The 21,894-nt window shown below is 41.1% G+C and overlaps 1 protein-coding gene across 4 annotated transcripts in view; it reads right to left on the bottom strand.

Moving 5' to 3' along the window:
• naaladl2 (N-acetylated alpha-linked acidic dipeptidase like 2) overlaps positions 1-21,894 on the bottom strand; it is a 663,050-nt gene that overhangs the window by 126,313 nt on the left and 514,843 nt on the right. For all 4 annotated transcript variants that reach the window (XM_033031269.1, XM_033031267.1, XM_033031271.1 and 1 more), the window contains one exon: positions 12,919-13,050. In XM_033031269.1, the coding sequence (XP_032887160.1) occupies positions 12,919-13,050 (132 nt within the window). The remainder of the gene's footprint in view (positions 1-12,918; positions 13,051-21,894) is intronic.

Here is a 21,894-nt window from a genome sequence, read left to right as displayed (position 1 = left end):
TAAGGGAGGTAGACAAGGTGGAGTTGAGATGGTTTGTGAGATCATCAGGTGAGATGGGGGATGAGTCCAGGGGGAGAGTGGTGGAGAGCAGGTCAGAGAGATGGTGGGGATCAATGGATTTTAGATTACGGAAGGTGATTTCTCGGAGGAAGCGGGGGCGAGGTGTCGGAGAAGGGATGGTGAACCGTATAAGCTTATGATCAGAGAGGGGGAAGAGGCAAGGATGGAGGTCGAGTACCGGTTGATTTGTGGAGCAGACCAGGTCAAGGATGTGACCTTTGTCATGGGTGGGAAAGGTGACGTGCTGAGTGAGAGAAGTTGTCCAGTAAAAAGGCGAATTCAGATGCCAGCTTGCAGGTGGGGGAGTCCATGTGAATATTTAAGTCACCAAGTAGCAGCAGACGTGGGGAGAGGGATGAGGCAAGTGTGAGGAGTTCAGTGAAGTCAGATAGGAAGGAGGGGTTTGGTTTAGGTGGCCGGTAAATGAGGATGACTGTCATGGAGGAAAGGGCTTTGAAGGCGAGGAATTCAAATGATGCTACTGGGGGGAGGGTGAGTTCAGTGATACGAAAATTCTGGTTGAAAATAACAGCGAGGCCACCTCCATGGCGGGAGGGGCGGGGCTTGGAAATGTGATTAAATCCAGGTGGGGATGTTTGATTGAGGGAGAAGAAGACATCAACCCCCTATTTTGTGCCAAACATTTCTATTGTCCCTTTATTGTCATTAGGCATAGTTAGGCTATTATAATTATTTTCAAGTGTAAACTTCAGTAAATTGTTTTATTCTATGCATCTGCTTCAAAGAAGGGCAGAAACTAATTATGCCATTAGAAATATATATGTATATCTCTCTGTGCCTTTGGTAGCTGATTCCCTGCCATTAAATGGATCAGAAAGCATTCCCAGTGCCAGGGACAATTGTATCACAGCTTGTGTGGATTGGAGTAGCAGCAACTTCGCACTCCCCCCACGCGGAGTCTAGTAACACAGCACGCTGGAGAAAATACTCCCAAACTTCAATATTTGTACGGTAATCGGGAAGTAACTGACAGTTCTGTAGGAAAATGTTAACAGCTTCGTCTGTTGGTACAAAAATCTGGGCAAATGTTTCAGGTTCATGACCATTCATTAGAAAATTAATCAACCTGAAACATTAACTGATTCTGCTTCCATCAATGGCGTCTGGCCTTGCATGCATTTCCAAGAATATCTGTATTGATGCTAGATGTCCAAAATCTGCAGTATTTTGCTGTTGTTTCCATGTTTCCATATTATAAATATTAGTAATGTAGATTATCATGGTTTAAAGTATAATTACATTTTATTCTATATCCCTGTGAACATGACATGCTCTACTTCAATCAGGTTAGGGTAGTCATTACTTAACACGAATACGCTGAATTCCAGTAAAGCCGGAGTGCTTAGGACTTTTGTGTAAAACGCAATCGTTCTTTTCTTCTTTAGTCTTGAGAAATGGGGAACTGAAATATTTAAAATAATTGTTTTGTCTGCAAGGAAAAGATAAATATTCCATTTGACAAATGGATCACCATGGGATGACATTAGGCTTGAACTGGCTCTCGATTAAAGTACTTGAAGTTAACCTATCGATTTTGCAACCATTATCATCAACTACTTGTCCAAGCGTAACTCAGATGTACATACCAAGTCTTCGTACTTTTATAGAGTGCTGGGTGGGCAAGCTTTCTCAGTAAAGTTATTGACTTAGTCTTCCCGGCGCTAAAGATAACACACCATTTGTCAACTCGCTGTCCAATTCTGTCTATATCTGTCTGCAATGAAATGGTGATTAACCACTTAGTCGTAACCAGAACTTGGAACAGACTTGCTGAACGTGTGATCTACAGAGCAGCTCTTTTGAACTAATTTCAAAATCTGCTATTTATAATATGTCAGCACAGATTTCCGGCAAAATGTAAAATGCCATCTGACATCTTCTTAACACCCTTAATGGCACTAAATGGCTTCGTAGCTTTGAATCAGTTTATTTAACACCTTTTAGCACATTACTTTCACTGTAAATGTGAGAAGTCATAGAAAATTATTGACAAGATTAGACAAATTCCAAATTTTTATAGCAACATAGATTTTACTTTCTTCCTCTTCAACTGTAAGTAGTCCCCTATGTTAGCATCACCATATTCATCGGATTTATGACATAATAGTTAAGACCCTAAGATAGATTAGCTACTACAGTGCATGATCAGCTATAACCAAATTAGTGATCCACATAGTCTAGGTATTACTTTAATAATATCCCATTTTAATAACTCTTCTGACTAAACCTCAATTATGTTCAATGTAAAACTAAAAGAATAGCAAAGGATAGATATATCCCCAGTCTATTATATCCTTCATTGAAAGTAATCAAAACAATTGAATTATTTTAATTTTGTCTGTCTGTTCTTTAACACCACAGAAATTGGAAGTAAAATGATCTGTACTTTTTTTTTTAAATCCTTGCTCAATTGCCTAATTCAGCACTAAATCTTTTAATTGGAACAAGCAAGAAATGCAGGCTTGGAATGCAGTGGGTCCAACAAGTGACATCTGCTGGTATAATTAGAGCCAAGTAAATTAAATGGAATCCAGCCATTGCCCCCAATAGTCTTACCACCATCAATTTATTTGCAGTGACAGTTAATTTAAATTGATGCTGAGTAAAAAGACTGTGGTTTAATTGATTCCAAAAGACTTCAGCTATTGAAGTGAAAGTGGTGCATGCAATTTCCACTCCCCATTGCTTTCAGCATACAGCTGTGTGATCTTTAAACTGTCTGCAAGCTTTGCTCACAATTACAATTCATCGTACCCCAAAGCCAGGTGCTAACTTTTAAATTTATGCAGAGCAAAGGAAACTTCTTCATGTATGTTCATTCACTGCTGCAAATTATTAGGAAAAAAATGAAGGAATTTGCTGATTCAGCACAGAAATATTTACCCTTTTCTAAAATTCCTCCGGCAAAAGCTAATGTAAAGCAGGTGATGAATATTTAATAAAAAATATATATTTTACGTTACTAAATACTGTTGAGATACAATTCAAAGAATTTCCTTCAAAATTACGCTTTTTGTATAAAATGTGCATTATTGTGCTTGATCGAGGTTTGCATCGGACTGTTAGCCAAGAGTCAAAATAATTTAATTGTCATATTATGTAAGTGCTACAGAATAATTAAATTATTTCTTGCTGCAGTTTAACATGCCAATTAATGTAATAACCCACAATAAATATAACATAATCAGTAATATAATAAATTAATGATCAATAATACTAGGCCCGTGATGGTTGTAAGCTGCCCAAGCGAAATATTCTTGCATTTTTGTCCCTCTACTTTCTGTTGATCATTTGGGGGACTACACTACAATCCCAATGAGTTCATCATACCCTTCATATTTCTCAGCTCCACTTAAAATCATCACTAGATGATCCCTCCGTAATTTAATCTCATCATAGTTTCCTTGGTTACAAAGTGCAACTCCCCCTCCTCTCTTTCCTCCACCTCCCTACTGCCAGTAGCACCTGTATCATGAAGCATTAAGCTGCCAATCCTGTCCTTCCCTTAGCCATGTTTCTTGGAATATTAAGCCATGGCCTTAATATTCTAAGGTACCTATCCATTTCCTGCATTCACCTGCCTTACCTGCCAGGCTTCTAACATTGAAATAAATGCAATTTGATCCAACAATCTTTCCTCATTCTCAACCAGGCTCCTGCCTGTCATGTCCATACCACCTGTTGTTGTTGATCACGGTATCAACTTCCAGCTTCCACGATAGAATGTCATGGAAATATTTTGTGTGGAAGTGATTCCACCAGGTGGCGCCAGCAATGGCTGCCTCGCCAACAGTCTGTCTGTCCCTTCCTTCTCTGTTGTTTCTTTAGGATGTGTTAAATGTATATTTTTAGTGTTCTTTAGCTTGTTTTATGTGGGGGGTGGTAGAGGGGTTAGGGGAAACTTAGTTTTAATCTCTTACCTCGACGGAGATGCGATTTTTTTCCTGTATCGTATCTCCCATCTAAACTGCGGCCTAACATCGAGTAGCTGGAGGCCTCTGCTGGAGACCGACTTCGGGAGCTCCAGCCGTGGGAGCTTGCGGGACTTTAACATCGTGAGCTGGCGATCCCTTGGTCAGGGATCGATCTTTGAGCTCCGACTGTGGGAGCCTGCGGACTTTAACGGACTGAGAGACCAACTAGGGAGGTCCAGGAGCTTCAACCGCCCCCGACGCGGTGGGCTTCGAGCACCCCAACGCGGGGTTTTCGATCGTTCCGACGCAGGAGCTTCGATCGCCGACTGCAGGAGCTTCAACCGCCCCGACGCGGGATCTTGGATCGTTCCGACGCGGGAGCTTCGATTGCCCCGACGAATGGTTCGACTGCCCTGACCTCGAGATAAAAATGAGGGAAGAAGGTTGGACTTTATTGCCTTCCATCACAGTGAGGAATGTGGAATCTGCTGTGATGGATGTTTATATTAACATTTATGTAGTTGTGTGTCTTGTTGCTTTTTTTAGTATGGATGAATGGTAATACAAATATCACTGTACCTTAATTGGTACACGTGACAATAAAAGACCTTTGAAACCTTTATGTTCCATGATAGCATTTCAAGGACAATAAGTCTTTATGAAAAGGTGGAAATGATTGTTGTGTTAAAAAAATGATGGAATATAATTAAATATGTGCATTCAATAATGCTTTTTCCAAAACCCAATGAACCCTCCAAAATATTTTAGATAGACACAAAAAGCTAGAGTTATTCAGCGGGACAGGCAGCATCTCTGTAGAGAAGGAATGGGTGACGTTTCGGGTCGAGTACTCCAGCTTTTTGTGTCTTTCTTCGGTTTAAACCAGCATCTGCAGTTTCTTCCTACTCCAAAATATTGTCAGATACTGCTTTCTGAAGCCAAAATCAGTTTCCTACGGTCACAAGCCGAAACGTCAACCATTCCTTCTCTCCACTGAGTTACTCCAGCTTTTTATCTCTATCCTAGGATCAAATCACTTTACAGTCTAAGATATGTCAAATACTCTGTCTAAGATAAGAGTTGGTTCCACAAACCAGCTTTTATTTTGCAGTAATCCTATATTTTAACTTTTAAATATGCGCTTCAGTCAAAAGTTAAAGCTCTTAGGTAGGAAAATCCAAGCAAGTGCAGATGCTGGAAACCTGAACTTAATCTAGAAAATGTTGCATACATTCGGGTCAGTCAGCGTCTGTGGAAAAGAGAAACAGATAACATTTCAAGTCTGAGACCTTCGTTAGAACTGGAAAAGAGAGAAAACGTGTTCGGTTGAGGTTGCAGAAAAGGTGGATGAAGGATGGAAAGAACAAAGGGAATATCTCTCATTGGGCGACTGAATGGGTTTATGTGATAGTTGGTTGCCGAAAATAATAGGGACTTAGAGACTTAAACCAGCAGCAACAATGTGATAGGGGTGGGGGTGGTTTAAAGGATGTGCAGATTGTCATGGTTCCATCAATAATAACATCAATGTATCGTGGAATCAATAGACAATAGGTGCAGGAGCAGGCCATTCGGCCCTTCGAGCCAGCACCGCCATTCAATGTGATCATGGGTGATCATCCACAATCGGTACCCCGTTCCTGCCTTCTCCCCATATCCCCTGACTCCACTATCTTTAAGAGCTATATCTAACTCTCTCTTGAAAGCATCCAGAGAACCGGCCTCCACCCCCTTCTGAGGCAATGAATTCCGCAGACTCACAACTCTCTGTGTGAAAAAGCTCCTCCTCATCTCTGTTCTAAATGGCTTCCCCTTATTCTTAAACTGTGGCTCCTGGTTCTGGACTCCCCCAACATTGGGAACATGTTTCCTGCCTCCAGCGTGTCCAAATCTTATCTTTAATCATCTTGTTTCAATAAGGTCCGCTCTCATCCTTCTAAATTCCAGAGTATACAAGCCCAGCCATTCCATTCTATCAACATATGACAGTCCCGCCATCCCGGGAATTAACCTTGTGAACCTAGGCTGCACTACCATGAACACCAAGCAAAATGTCTACCAATGCATTCTATTCAAGTTAATTCTAAATGGGTTTTTTGAATTATTGCATAATTCACATTGCCGTAAAAAGATTTTTCTGTTATTTAAATCTAGTAAAACGACTGAACACCAGGCATTTTTTCAGACCAAAATGACAACCTCATATTGTGAGGAGTAAACTGTACAAGATTATAGGCATTCGTGAATTTGCGAGTATGCCTGTATTTTCACAGTTTCAGCTGAATCATTAAACACAACTGCAGTAATAACGTTTTAAAGATTTTTTAATCTCATTAAGTACTTTGCTAAATATTTGGTAAGTGGTTTAACATCAATGTTGCTGATGCATTCTGGTTAGCAAATTGTTTTGTATGCAATTCATCCCATATATTGCATTTCCCCCAATTTACAGACAATTGACAAAATGAGGGATTTCAATCTCTAAAAGGAATGGATAGATGCAACTTCTTGAAAAGAAATGATTCTTTCAAATAAATAAATGTCTTTAATTCCATCATAAATCATAATAATGACAAGAATATATTTTAAAAATCTATGACATTATTCATAATCTATGACATTGATCACACCGGGTTTTGACCCATCCGCACCCTCCATGCAAGAACAGCCCATCACCTGCATAAGTGGGGATGACAGACAGCTCTGCTTGCGACTGTGGACATCCAGACCAGACCATCCCACACATCGTGAATGACTGCCCACTGAGGCTTTTCCCTGGTGGTATCAAAGCCATGCACCCAGTAACTGATGCTGTCCTGATATGGATGTCTACCCTTGATCTGCAACTTTAGGCTGTGCACGCCATACGCAAGAAGAAGAAGGTTGTTTGATAAAATCAAAGTAATTTAATTCAGTTTAATTTGGAAATAGAGCATGAAAACAGGCCCTTTGGCCAACCATCGATCACCCATACCCTGGTTCTATCCTGCATACTAGGGACAATTTACAGAAGACAATTTACCCACAAACTTGCTCATCTTTGGAATGTGAGAGTACCCAGGGAAAACCCATGTGATCACATGGAGAACGGACAAACTCCATACAGACAGCACTCATAGTCAGGATTGCATCCGGGTACTGGTGCTGTAAGGCAGCAACTCTACCACTGTGACGCCCTAATTTATTTCGGTTTTATTGACCAGGAATTGCAACTAGCGTTATCCTTATAGAACAAATTGCAAAACATGCAATTTCTGTTGCAAAATGTAATTACATGGCAATAAAGCTGGCATGCGTACAATGAGGCCCAGTGCAATGAAAATCCTGGTGGTGTACGTTGATGAGGCCCTGATGGTTTGTGTAACATCTCTGATTGAAAATTTGTAAGTTCTCATTCAAGCATGTCTCTGAAGTCAAGCAGCCAAAAAGTATACATAGAAAACTAAATCTTTCTGCACCAATTACACTACCTTCACAACTGATAAAAGAAAATTCCTCCTCCCTTGCCTGTAGTGTGAATATTGAATTCCCTTTGTCACTAAGTGTCTTCTTAATGGCGATCCTGATAATACATCTGGTCTGATAGTCTTGGATGCTCAATATTTAATTGTTCTTTTAAAATGAATTTGCTTGTTCATTAACTGCACATAAACATGTCCTACAGAGGTCGATTCAGAAGGGCACCAACATTATGCAGTTGAGATAGATACTGTAACCCAACTTTAATCATTAATGGTCTTGCATGACCTTTGGTTTCTGGTTCAAAATGTGTAACTTTTCACAATCTCCAAAATTGCTAGATGAAACTGCTGTGTCAATCTTTCTATTAACTCTTTGACAAAAATGTCATTTGTCTTGTGTCGTGCCAAGAGCTACACCAAAGTGGGACACGTAATCAAGCATCTCTCCATTCATGAGACTACTTTCTAACTTTTCAAGCGGGTTTTGTCTTGAACAGGTACATTTTCATCAGGAACCCACACCATCCTGGCCACACTCCCATTTCACTCCTGCCATCGGGAAGAAGCTATAGAAGTCTGAAAACTGTGACCGCCTGTGTGTAGAATAGCTTCTTCCCACTTAAGTCCATGATCTATTTTGTTTATTATATAATATCTGCATGTATTGTGTGTGCAAGCCTGAAATACTCCTACAAGTAAGAATTTTATTGTTCCGTTCTCAGTCAATATGACAATTAAACGCTCTTCACATTGCCCTGAATTTCTGAAAATTGTTTTCCCTGAAGAACAATTCCATCAATTCTACAGAGCAATTCCTGTGTTTTATCGAATAAGCCCGAGCTCCTGACGTAGCTAGATTGGATCTGAGGTACTATTCTGCCCTATTCTTTCTTTAGTCGTTATAATTTTAAGAGGATGTGGCTTGGATTTACGAGGATGCTGGCAGGACTTGAGGGCCTGAGCTATCGGGAGAGGTTGTGCAGGCTGAGACAGAGGTTTGAAGTAAGATGGGAAAGATTTAATTGGAACATGCGGAGAAAACCTTTTTCACAGAGAGGATGGTGGGTGTACGGAACGAGATGCCAGAGGTGGTAGTTGAGGCAGGTACTATAACAACATTTAAAAGGCATTTGTATAGGCACATGACACGATTTAAAGGGATACGGGCCAAACTCAGGCAGGTGGGACAATGTAGATGGAACATTTGGTCAGCATAGCCAAGTTGGGCCAAAGGGCCTTATTTTCAGTCTGCATGACTCTTTCCAATATTCCACATACCAGCTTTTACTTCTCTGATCTTCAGTCTTGTCAGTTTAAGTCTGCACAGTATGTTTATTGTGAAATTACAGATTTATTCTGGCATGGCTACACAGTCCCATGACTTAATTGTATCAAGTAGCTACTGTTTGTAACTTATTATCAGTGTAATATATACATCCCTGCAGGTTCCTAGACTGTAATGAAGTAACATGCAGAGTATTGCACAGGAAACGTTGAAAGCACGAAGCCTTTGATGTGTCCTAGAATTGCATCTTTTATTCAACAACAATTGGAGAGCATATTTAAAGTTACAAACTTATATTTATTTTATAAAGAAACTAACTGATTCAAATTGAATTGGAGCAATCAAGGAAGCTTCACAAGTGACGACTACTTAAACACTCTGCTCTGCTTTTATGATTTCAAATGGAGTGAAATAAGTTTGGGAATTTGAGCAATTGCTCCTCGTCCTATTCTTTTTACAAGCTCTGTCATTCTACGAGAGGCAAGAAATCTACAAACAGGACATCTTGTGGTTTCCTCGTAGATCTTTAAAAACTCAAAGCTAAGACCAAGATGCAGAAAAGACCTGTCAGCAAGGCACACTATCAAATTGCCTTGGAGTCACCAGTATCCGTAGGTGCTGGTTTACAAAAAAAGAGACAAAATGCTGAAGTAACTCAGTGGGTCCGGCAACATCTCTGAAGAGCATGAATAGGTGGCATATTTGATCGGGACCATTCTTCACACTCATCAGTCAGTGCATTGATTATCAGAGTCTGGAAGTCATGCAAAAACTTTATAGGACTTTGATTAGTCCGCTTTTGGAGTATTGAGTGGCATTCTATCGGCTCGCCCTATTACACTATTGTTGATGTTTTGGGAGAGGGTGTAGAAGAGGATAACCAGAATGTTGCCAGATTAGATGGTATTAGCAATACGGAGAGCTTGGTTAAACATGGATTGTTTTTTTCTGGAGCGACAGAGGCTGAGAGGAACACTAATCGTAGCATATAAGATTAATAGGTGATAGGTAATAATTAAAATGAGCACTTTGGTTCTGTCTTCACTAAGGAAGATACAAACAATCTCCCAGAAGTACTAGGAGACCAAGGATCTAGTGGGAGGGAGGAACTGAAGGGAATCCACATTAGTCAGGAAATGGTGTTGGGTAAACAGTTTGGACTGAAGGCAGATAAATCCCCAGGGCCTGATGGTCTGCATCCCAGAATACTCAAGGAGGTGGCCCTAGAAATCATGGATGCATTGGTGATAATTTTCCAATGTTCTCTCGACTTCTGGATCAGTTCCTGTGAACTGGAGGGTAGCTAATATAACCCCACTTTTTGAGAAAGGAGGGAGAGAGAAAATGGGGAATTATAGACCAGTTAGCCTTACATCGGTAGTGGGGAAGATGCTTGAGTCGATTGTTAAAGATGTTATCGCTGTGCATTTGGAACGCAGTGACAGGATCGGCATGGATTTATGAAGGGGAAATCATGCTTGATTAATTTTCTGGAATTTCTTGAGGATATAACAAGTAAAATGGATAAGAGAGAGCAAATGGATGTGGTGTATCTGGACTTACAAAAAGCCTTCGAGAAAGTCCCACATAGTGTGCAAAATTAGAACACATGGTATTAGGGGTAGGGTATTGACATGGATAGAAAACTGGTTGGCAGACATGAAGCAAAGAGTAGGAATTAACGGGTCATTTTCAGAATGACAGGCAGTGACTAGTGGGGTGCCGCAAAGCTTGGTGCTAGGACCCCAGTTATTTACAATATATATTAACGATTTAGACGAGGGAATTAAATAACAACTCCAAGTTTGCAGATGGCACAAAGCTGGGTGGCAGTGTGAGCTGCGATGCAGATGCTCTGAGGCTGCAAGGTGACTTGGGTAGGTTGGGTGAGTGGGCAGATGCATGGCAGATGCTGTATAATGTGGATAAATGTGAGGTTGTCGACTTTGGTGGCAAGAACAGGAAAGCAGATTATTATCTGAATGGTGTCAGATTAAGAAAAGGGGAGATGCAACGAAACCTGGGTGTGCTTGTACATCAGTCACTGAAAGTAAGCATACAGGTACAGCAGGAAGTGAAGAAAGCTAATAGCATGTTGGCCTTCATTGCAAGAGGATTTGAGTTTAGGAGCAAGGAGGGCCTACTGCAGTTGTACAGGTGAGACCACAGCTGGAGTATTGTGTGCAATTTTGGTCCCCTAATTTGAGAAAGGACATTATTGCTATTGAGGGAGTGAAGCGTAGGTTCATCACGTTAATTCCCGGGGTGGCGGGACGATGAACGAATGGTTCGACTGGGCTTATATTCACTGGAAATTAGAAGGAGAGGGGATCTCATGGAAACATATAAAATTCTGAAAGGATTGAACAGGCTAGATGCAGGAAAAATGTTCCCGGTGTTGGGGGAGTCCAGAATCAGGGGTCACAGTATAAGAATAAGAGGTAGGCCATTTAGGACTGAGATGAGGAAACATGTTTTCACCCAGAGGGTTGTGAATCTGTGGAATTCTGTGCCACAGAGGCCAGTGGAGGCCAATTCACTGGATGTTTTCAAGAGAGAGTTAGATTCAGCTCTTAGGGCTAAAGGAATCAAGGGATATGGGAAACAGCAGGAACGGGGTACTGATTTTAGATGATCAGCCATGATCATACGGAATGGCTCGAAGGGCCGAATGGTCTACTCCTACACCTATTTTTGTATGTTTTCTATGTTTCTAATGAGGCAGAGGTGGGCTAGACAGTCAGAACATTTATCACAGGATTGAAATGTCAAAAACTAAAGGGCATAGCTTTAAGATGAGAGGCGCAAAGTTTAAAAAAAACATGTGGGGGAATATGGATCATGTCCAGGCAGTAGAGATTAGTTTAAATTGGCATCATAGTCGGCATGGATTCTATGGGCTGAAAGGCCTGTTTCTATGCTGTACTGTTCTATGGACACTGATGTCTCACAGACCTAATGAGCCAGTAAATAGTTCCTCAAAATTTTGCAGTAATTTCCAGCTATTTAAAATGTAGTTATTCAAAGAAGACAGTCAATTAAAAATGCATTTTTTGTGATAAATTCCTCTGTGAATGGTATGCTGCGCCAAAGTATTTAAAAAAAATGTTTAACTGCTCAGTTGTACTGGCTTGTGACTGATATTTCATTCAACCATTTGCAAATGAATTTGAGTTAAATGCTGAAACTGATCAATACCACTCAAAATAAGCATAATCTGTGTCCTTATCGATGATAGTACTGAAAATGAAAACACTCCCTCATATATTAACCAACGAGCCCAGTTCCAAAAGACGTTTTTTTTTTTGCAGTTTGTGATACGTGTTTCTCCAGTCATTCTGCAGAGTTTATCCACTTCACACTGGGATTAGTCTTGTTGATCATTTATGAACCCTTTCTAATGCAAGTTTCTCTTGTAACATAGCAATCAAATTAGCATAAATAATCTCAAAAGAAGTATCATCGGTATATTATAAAGCCACAGAAGAACTCCTTACATTTATATTCACATATTCCAGCATTATATCTTAACAAGCTATTACCTTTTAAAATTAGCCTCATTGTAAGAAGACTGAAATCGATTAACAGTAATTTCAGGTTTCTTTTAAGATCTGCCTATGTTAATTCAATTTGTTTTGTATGATTATCTCCCACATTTGGTTGAAATATATGGAGTATATTACAATTATTCGGATTGCATTTTATTTGTTTTTGGCTGCTGGATGGCTTGGCCAGTCCATTAGCCTCCGCATGTCCTTTGCATCTCCTCGCATCACGTTTGTTTCCCCCTATTTTCTGCAACTGGTAGTTTATATACTTTTATTATCCAGGTCATTTTTGTGCAGCTGAAATGACAGCAATTTAAAAAAAGGAAATCGATATTAATAAGAACGCAAGCAAAGGAAAAATTAGTGAAATTGGTACTTTAAAAACCATCCAGGAAACGAAACAATAATGGAAAAGCAGATAAATGGATGAAGGAAATAAGCGAATGCCTAATAAAATTGTAAATACGTAAAAGAGAGAAATATATGAAATAGCTCTCCTTGCAGTTTGACCACTTTCACAAAATATCTGCCATAATGTTACTATTCGACAATATTTACTGATCAAAACAAACAGGTCATCCATAAATTAATATACATATCATGTTGGACACCTCAATAAAGGGACATACCATGTTTATAACATCCGTTGCGAGTTGCCAAAGCGATGGAGATGCTACAGTATGCAGGCTTCCATTTCCCATAACAGGTTTGAATATGTTGATATAAGCCACAGCATTATTCTGCAGAACAGGTTCCATCTCCTGAAAAACAGTAATATGCCGGTTGCATTAGGATTAGGTTGGTTATCGTCTTGTGTACAGAAGCACAATGCAATACTTTGTTTTGCGTGCTATCCAATCAGATCTGATATGCTATGCAAAAATACAATCAAGTTAAACTCAAGTAAACCAGATAGCGAGCAGCGGAAGATAGTGAATGTAGGGTAACGGATAAATAAATAATGATCATTTTATTTCCGTGTTTCTACCAAAAGAAAAAGACATACATTTACGCTGCAGCTTCTATGATGCTGCCAGATTATCCCATTGTGCTCTGTTGACAATGGAGTAATTCTGGACGATAGTCACTGACCTAATATAGGAAACAGCACACAATTTATTCAAATGGGTCTTCCTTAAATATCTATCTGGCATGGTCCAAATAAAGGGTCAGGCCTTGCTGATCGTAGCATGCCACATGTTCTCATTCATAGCTTTCATAGTACTTACACACACGCGCGCGTGGACAGCATGTTTGCGCAGCGGTAGAGTTGCTGCATTACAGCGCCAGAGACCCGGGTTCGATCCTGACTATATTATAGGTGATTGCCTGTACGGAATTTGTATGTTCTCCCCGTGACCTTGGTGGGTTTTCTCCGGGATCTCCGGTTTCCTCCCACACTCCAAAGACGAACAGGTTTGTAAGTCAATTGGCTTGGCATAATTGTAAATTGTTCCTAGTGTTGTAGGAAAGCGTTCGTGTGCAGGGATCGCTGGTCTGCATGGACTTGGTGGGCCGAAGGGCCTGTTTTCGCACTGTACCTCCAAACTAAATTCACATACATTTACTTAACAGCTACAGGTAGGCTTCACACAATGGAATACCTTCACCTGGATAGCCATAAGTGTCTGAAAAATATCTATAATAATGAATTGACAGCCAGTTAAGCCAAGTTATCCGATGAAGGGTCCCGACTCGAAACGTCACATATCCATGTTCTCCAGGGATGCTTCCTGACCCGCTGAGTTGCTCCATGGCCCTTTGTGTCTTTCCAATGGCCACACTTGGTTGGCTGTCAAACATCTCAAGACCTTTCATTATTTTTAAATGTCCCAGAACTCATCTAAAATCTATGGGGATATTAAACTATTTTAAAACAGTGTTGTTAGACACAAACAGTTGGAGTAACTCAGCAGGTCAGACAGCATCTCTAGAGAAAAGGAATAGATGACGCTTCGGGTCAAGACCCTTCTTTAGACTGAGAGTCTTGGGAAAGGAAACGAGGGATATAGACGGTGATGTAGAAAAATATGGAACAAATGAATGAAAGAGTAATGATAAAATAGGCCATTGTTAGCTGTGTGCGAGGTGAGAGCGAGTACAGACAATGAGACTCAAAAAGACGACTTTGTAACGTATGTTGTAACGTTTTTAAACTAAAAAACTTCCTAATAATAAAAATATTTAATCACCCTCAATGAAATAAACAATATAATTGGCCAACAATTTATCCCTGCTCCTTATCGGTGACCCTGCCTACATGAAGACCAGATACGACCTTGGTAAGGCCATCAAAAAGGCCAAAAGGGATTTCTGCTCCAAACTGGAGGACGAGACAGATGTTCGGCAGCTGTGGCAGGTCCTGAATGCAATCACCTCCTACAAGGCAAAACCAGGAGGCAGCTCGAATGTCGGTGTAACATCACTCCCTGACGAGCTCAATGCGTTTTACGCACGCTTTGACAGGGAGAATACTGATGTGCCTTCCCGATCCCCCATTCGCTGTGATGGCATTTCAGTCTCAGTCACAGAGGCCGATGTCAGGAAATCCTTCAGAGGGGTGAACCCCCGAAAAGCACCTGGTCCTGATGGTATACCCGGCCGTGTTCTAAAAACCTGTGCGGACCAACTGGCGGGAGTTTTTACGGACATTTTCAACCTCTCACTTCTGAGGTCTGAGGTCCCCACCTGCTTTAAAAGGGCATCAATTATACCGGTGCCCAAGAAGAGTAAGGTGACGTGCCTCAATGACTATCGACCAGTGGCACTAACGCCGGTGGTGATGAAGTGCTTTGAGAGGTTGATCATGGAGCAAATCAACTCCTACCTCGACAAAAACCTGGACCCACTGCAGTTCGCGTACCGCCACAACAGATCAACGGTGGATGCGATCTCGCTGGCCCTCCACTCCGCACTGGACCACTTGGACAGCAAAAACTCATATGTCAGGCTGTTATTCATTGATTACAGCTCGGCATTTAACACAATCATCCCCTCCAAACTGGTTACCAAACTCGCAGAACTGGGTCTCTGCGCATCCCTCTGCAACTGGATCCTCGACTTCCTCATCCTCAGACCACAGTCTGTTTGTATTGGTGGAAATGTGTCAGCCTCGATAACAATCAGCACGGGAGCACCTCAAGGCTGCGTGCTCAGCCCCCTGCTGTACTCACTCTATACCCATGACTGCGTAGCGAACCACAGTGCGAACTCCATCATCAAGTTCGCTGACGACACCACTATTGTGGGGCGTATCACTGATGGGGATGAGTCAGAATACAGAAGAGAGATCGAGCAACTGTCCATATGGTGCCAGCGCAATAACCTGGCCCTCAACACCAGCAAAACCAAGAAACTGATTGTGGACTTTGGAAGGAGTAGGAGGGGGACCCACAGCCCCATTTATATCAACGGGTCGATGGTTGAAAGGGTCAAGAACTTCAAATTCCTGGGCGTGCACATCTCTGAAGATCTTTCCTGGTCCGAGAACACTAACGCAATTATCAAAAAAGCTCATCAGCGCCTCTACTTCCTGAGAAGATTACGGAGAGTCGGATTGTCAAGGAAGACTCTCTCTAACTTCTACAGGTGCACAGTCGAGAGCATACTGACCGGTTGCATTGTGGCTTGGTTCGGCAATTTGAGCGCCCTGGAGAGGAAAAGACTACAAAAAGTAGTAAACACTGCCCAGTCCATCATCGGCTCTGACCTTCCTTCCATCGAGGGGATTTATCGCAGTCGCTGCCTCAAAAAGGCTGGCAGTATCATCAAAGACCCACACCATCCTGGCCACACACTCATCTCCCTGCTACCTTCAGGTAGAAGGTACAGGAGCCTGAAGACTGCAACAACCAGGTTCAGGAATAGCTACTTCCCCACAGCCATCAGGCTATTAAACCTGGTTCGGACAAAACTCTGATTATTAATAAGCACTTTCTGTTATTTGCACTTTACCAGTTTATTTATTCATGTGCGTATATATTTATATCATGGGATATGGACACATTTATCTGTTTTGTAGTAAATGCCTACTATTTTCTGTGTGCTTAAGCAAAGCAAGAATTTCATTGTCCTATACAGGGACACATGACAATAAACTCACTTGAACTTGAACTTCAGCAAGTTGACCGCCCACTGTCGTGCCTGGGGTTAAACTGTGAAGCCCGTGTGTTGTCCGAGACTGTGGTGCGATCAGCAACATTTCACCAAAGAGCAATCTATAAAGTTGGGCCTTTGCATTTGCTTGGAGGTCCCTCACTTACCAACACTTATGGAGCAAATGCTTGGTCTGAAGAAGGATGCTGACCCGAAACATCACCTATCCATGTGATGCTGCCTGACCCACTGAGTTACTCCAACACTTTGTGTCCATCCTCAGCCCATCCCTGCCTCCCTGCTGTGATTGAGGGATAAATATTTTGGCCAAAGAATAACGAATAACCTTCTTAATAAGCTTCTCCCCGCCCCCCCCCCCCCCCACCCCATCAGTCTGAAGAAGGGTTTTGGCCCGAAACGTTGCCTATTTCCTTTGCTCCATAGATGCTGCTGCACCCGCTGAGTTTCTCCAGCATTTTTTTGTACATAACGAATAACCTGTTTGTTTTCCTGAAATCATGTACATCGACCTGAGAGGGCCGATGGGGCATCAGTTACAGTACATTTTCTTTTACTAGGGGATACCATTGCTGAAAGTATTCACGTTGTTCCCTTACTCCAAACAAGACCGCTAATGTAGACATCAGACATAACATAAGATACACACTAGGATATTGCAATACCCTCTCTCTATTGTAAACATTGAATGGAATATTTTCTTGGTGCTTTATTTTTCTAATGCATGTTATATATTGTATGAATAATTAGTCTGAAGAAGGGTCTCGACCCAAAACGTCGCCAATTCCTTCTCTCCCTAGATGCTGCTCACCCGCTGAGTTACTCCAGCATTTTGTGTCTACCATATTAAAACTGTCAGTCAGTCTCATCTCAGTGGGTTCCACAGCAATCAACACATGCCTTTAGAGAAAATGGGCTGAGGTTAATTATTTTGTTGGATATTCAAAAGATTAATAAATGCCTACATGATGAAGCAAGATGACTGAGCAAGATAATTTCACTTGGTAGAATGAGAAAGAAAATGCAAGAATATTAATTTTTTTAATGTTCAATCACTGACATGTAATTAACAATTTACACAGTTAGACTGGACTACACTTAAAGACCTGTAACTTTTAAAAAAAGGAATCCGCTAAAATGCAACATGCGAGCTCGTGGTTGGGGAGATTACAATCACAAGCACAACTGGGCAAAGGAATCAAGTCTTGTCATGTACTTGGATTTTCAGTGATGCCCAGGTTTTGGATTTCTGCAGCCCACCGAGTCCACGCCGACCTGTTGACACAAGTTCTATGTTATCCCAATTTCTCATCCGCTCCCTACACACATGGGGCAATTTACGGAGATCAATTAACCTGCAAACTGCACGTTTTGGGATGTAGGAGGAAATGGAAGCACCCATGGCTCCACAGAGTGAACGTGCGAACTCCACACAGACAACATCTGAGGTCAGAATCAAAACTGAGTGACACTGTGAGGCAGCAGCTCTACCAGCTGTGCCACTGTGTTGTCCTCTAAAACTAATACCTATTGGTTTTGCTGTAACAGGATATATTAAGTTAATGTGCACAAACATCTTGTCCATCACATACTGGTTAATATATTTTCTGTTTTGCATGGTGTAAAAATAAAATAAAGTAATTGGATCTATGTAAGACTGCAGATGTCTCTCCCTGTCAGTATTGTCACCGAGTTGCTCATAAGGCAAGAAAAAAACCTTTGGGGATTTTCAAAATAATTTTAAGTACAGCATTGTTAAAATGAAACTATTTGATGTGAAGTGCATTGCTCTGAAACTCCTCTCTACATCTAAACTGCATTGTAAAGTAGAAGTAAAAAAACATCAAGGCTATTGACTACACTTCTAGTCACAGTGTTTCTAAAATAGTAAACAACTGTAAAATTTATGTAGCATTCTATTTTTTAACAGAAATGCAACTGAAACCCTTAAGGAATTAAATCTCCTCTCGTCTAAAAAAATCCCTGTCAGATTGAGTTTAGGCCTCTGGGCTATGAGACTTTGGCAGGTTACCCATTAAAACTTGAACACCAGCAATTCTCCGACAACATGCTTCCCTGGTGCCTGTGACTGAGCAGCGTAGAAGTTAAGTCATGCCAGATAATGCAATTTAGCAGCAAGTGTGGGCATGGAAGATTGGTCAAGAACCTGCTGGCAGAAGGGCTTTGCTGGTATCTTGAGCTTAGACTGACTACTGGTAGAGATTTAGTGAGAAATATATTTCCCTTTGCCGACTCAATGGTGTCCTTGAGCCCATCGCTCCATACTTTGTTTAAATGAAAGATTCATAGATTAAACAGAAAGGACTGTGAAATCAGATGCAAAACACCAGATTGGAAGAAACATTTTGGAATCATTCAGCTACATTCCAATTTATATCAACACAAACTGGATGGTGGTCATATTTAAAAAAATAATTATTCACAAAATAGGAAAACTCACTGCAGTTAATTTGAGTTATTGGTCGATCACGTTAATGTTGGCAGCATTGCAAAGCTTGAATGGTTATTAATTCAAATAATTGAAAGTGTTAATATTGCTCGCATCAAAATATATTTCCCTCCTGTCTCCAAAAATAGCTTTCAGTAGCTCATCAGCTACTCTGGTCTTTGGTGAAACAAAATTGGCAAATTATTACTGCATTATTGTCACTAATGGCTGCAAATTTGTTTCAAACATGTTTTAAATTTCTTAAAGATTTTGCTGATTTAAAGCAGATTTCATAGAGTATTTTACCAATTAAAACTATTGAAGTGGGCATTCATAAAATGTAAGTAAAATGTTTGGGGAAGCCTATTCAACATTAACAATCAGAAGGGAATTGCGTGGATAGTTGATGGAGAAAGATTTGCAGACCCTGGGGTGCAGGACAAGGGAGAGACATGAATAAGAAATATCTCACAGAGCCAGAACAGTAACTTGGGCCAAACAACTTTCTTTCATGCTGTGTTATAGAATAAATCAGTTATATACAAGGAATTGAATTCAATATCTACCAGGGTATGTAACTTTAAGCTCAGAGTTGCCCTTCTGATTTACGTTAGCAAAGAAAAACAATAGTCGGCATAAAGAGAAAGCCTCAAGAACTTGGCAAAGAATGTAAGATATAGATGTTAGAGTATCCCATATGACCCCTCTTTCCTGATCCACCACTCAATAAAATCATGGCTCATTTTTTAACTTTAGTTACACTTTCTAGGACTAACCATTTATCCTTTGATTTCCTTGTACATTATTAATTAGCGCAGGAATCCGCAGGTAGCTCATTCCGAGTGGGAAAGGGGTGGAGAAATAAAGTTACAGCCTACTTGAAGCTCAGGGTCAACTCTATGGACTAGAAAGTAATGTGCACTTCAAAACAGTTCTCCAATCTCCATTTGGTTTCTCCAATGTTGAGGGACTACATTGTTGCCCCTCGGATTCATATTAAATCTTTACCCCTTGTCCTCTGGTCCTTGATTACCCTACTCTGGGCAAGAGACTCTGTGCATCTATTCCTCTCATGATTTTGTACACCTCTATAAGATCACCCCTCATCCTCCTGCACTCCATGGAATAGAGACCCAGACTGCTCAACCTCTCCCTATAGCTCACACCCTCTAGTTCTAGCAACATCCTCGTAAATCTTTACTGAACCCTTTCAAGCTGGACAATACCTTTCCTATAACATGGTGCCCAGAACTGAACACAATATTCTAAATACGGTCTCACCAACATCTTACACAAGTGCAACATGACCTCCCAACTTCTATAGCAGGGGTTCCCAACCTTTTCCGTCCCATTTACCCGTCAATTTTAATAGCACATAGCAATGTTATTTCACTTATTTATGAACAACTAGTGATGAACAGATATACCGGTATATCAGAACCAAACACAGTCAGTCAATGAGAAAAAATATGTAAAAATCCAGAATCAACAAATTTACCCCCTGGGTAGGCGAAATGTGCTCCCTGTTGGGAACCCTTGTTCTATACTGTCCTTTACGGTCCTATACAGTCAACTGTCCATTGTGCAGTTTCAAGTGATTTGGGAGTTTTTGCCAGACTGTGTATCTGTTATTTTGTGAAGAGCTCTGCTGAAGTGCTCACCATGACGGTGGTAATTGCCGTGTGGTTGACAGCGAAGAGGAAAGCTTCAGGCTGTATGGACATGTGGATGTCTGCAACTAGTGTTTAACCCGGGGGAGTGTAAGGTGATTTTATGTGGGGAGTGGAACAAGGCAATGGAATACACAATAAATGAGAGGACCTGAGGGTCTTCGGAAAGCAGATCAGAATAGATAGTTGAAGGTAGCAGGGGAGGTCAATAAAGCGGTTAAAAGGGCATGTGGGATGCTTTCCTCTATCAACTGAATATAGTTAAACCATACCTCTTTTACTGTGTACAGTTCTGGTCATCTCATTACACACAAGAAAGATGCATTAGTTTCAGCAGGCAAATCACTACAAACCAATGTCTACAAAATCCCCCATATTCTCCGTAAGGAGAAACAAACCAATATCCGTGTCCTCTTTCAGCCCAACATTCCTGGTGATGAGAGCCTACTTACACTCACTTCAGCAGGTTATATTGTTCATATGCTTGACGTTCAAAACAGAACCCTATTTCTCTCAATTAGAGGATGAAGCTGTACACTTAGATTGTTTTCTTTGAAGGGGCGTAGATAGGATGGATGGTCAGAATCTTTTCTCCAAGGGGTGGAAATATCAACTACTGGAGGTCTTAGCTTTAAAATGAGAGGGAGAAAATTTAAAATGTGCAGGACAACCTTTTAGTTTCCATTTAGTTTATTGTCACGTGAAAAGCTTTTGTTGCGTTAGGGTTAGGGTTAGGGTTAGGGTTAGGGCATGTAAACCAGTCAGCGGAAAGACAACACATGATTACAATCGAGCCATTTATAGTGTGTACTTATATGATAAGGGAATAACGTTTAGTGCAAGGTAAAGCCAGTAAAGTCCGATCAAAGTTAGTGCGAATGAATGAAGAGCGTGGTGCGTTCGTGGAATGCGTTGCCAGGAGTGTGGTGGAAGCAGACATGATAGTGATGTTCAAGAGGGCTTTTAGACAAGCACATTGTCATGTAAGGAATGGAGGGATAAGGATCATGTATAGGTAGAAGGAAGTTAATTTGGCATCATGTTCGGCACAGATGTCACTCTTGTTCTTGCTCAATCTACAAATGGGCGAGCACAAAGGAGCAAATGAGACTTTTTTGAGGGCTCCCGCTCCTGTGTTGGCAGAGAAGCCATTTAAGAGATAGGAAGACATCTCGGAGGCACCTGTGCAGAAAGATTTGGTAACTGGAGAACATTTGATGGAATCAGAGTAAATGGGAGAAGGTAATGCAATCCTACAGAGGAAATGATTTTGGGAAGTATTGTTGAGATAACGGTGGGAGTCTCCTGGTTTGTGAAGGATATTTGTCACAAACCTATCCTCTGGATGGAGAGCAATCCACACAGGGATGTGT

The sequence above is a fragment of the Amblyraja radiata genome, chromosome 13 (assembly GCF_010909765.2).
Source record: "Amblyraja radiata isolate CabotCenter1 chromosome 13, sAmbRad1.1.pri, whole genome shotgun sequence".
Lineage (NCBI taxonomy): Eukaryota > Metazoa > Chordata > Chondrichthyes > Rajiformes > Rajidae > Amblyraja > Amblyraja radiata.
Note: the sequence above shows the minus strand (reverse complement) of the source record. Positions and strands in the feature narration are given on the sequence as shown.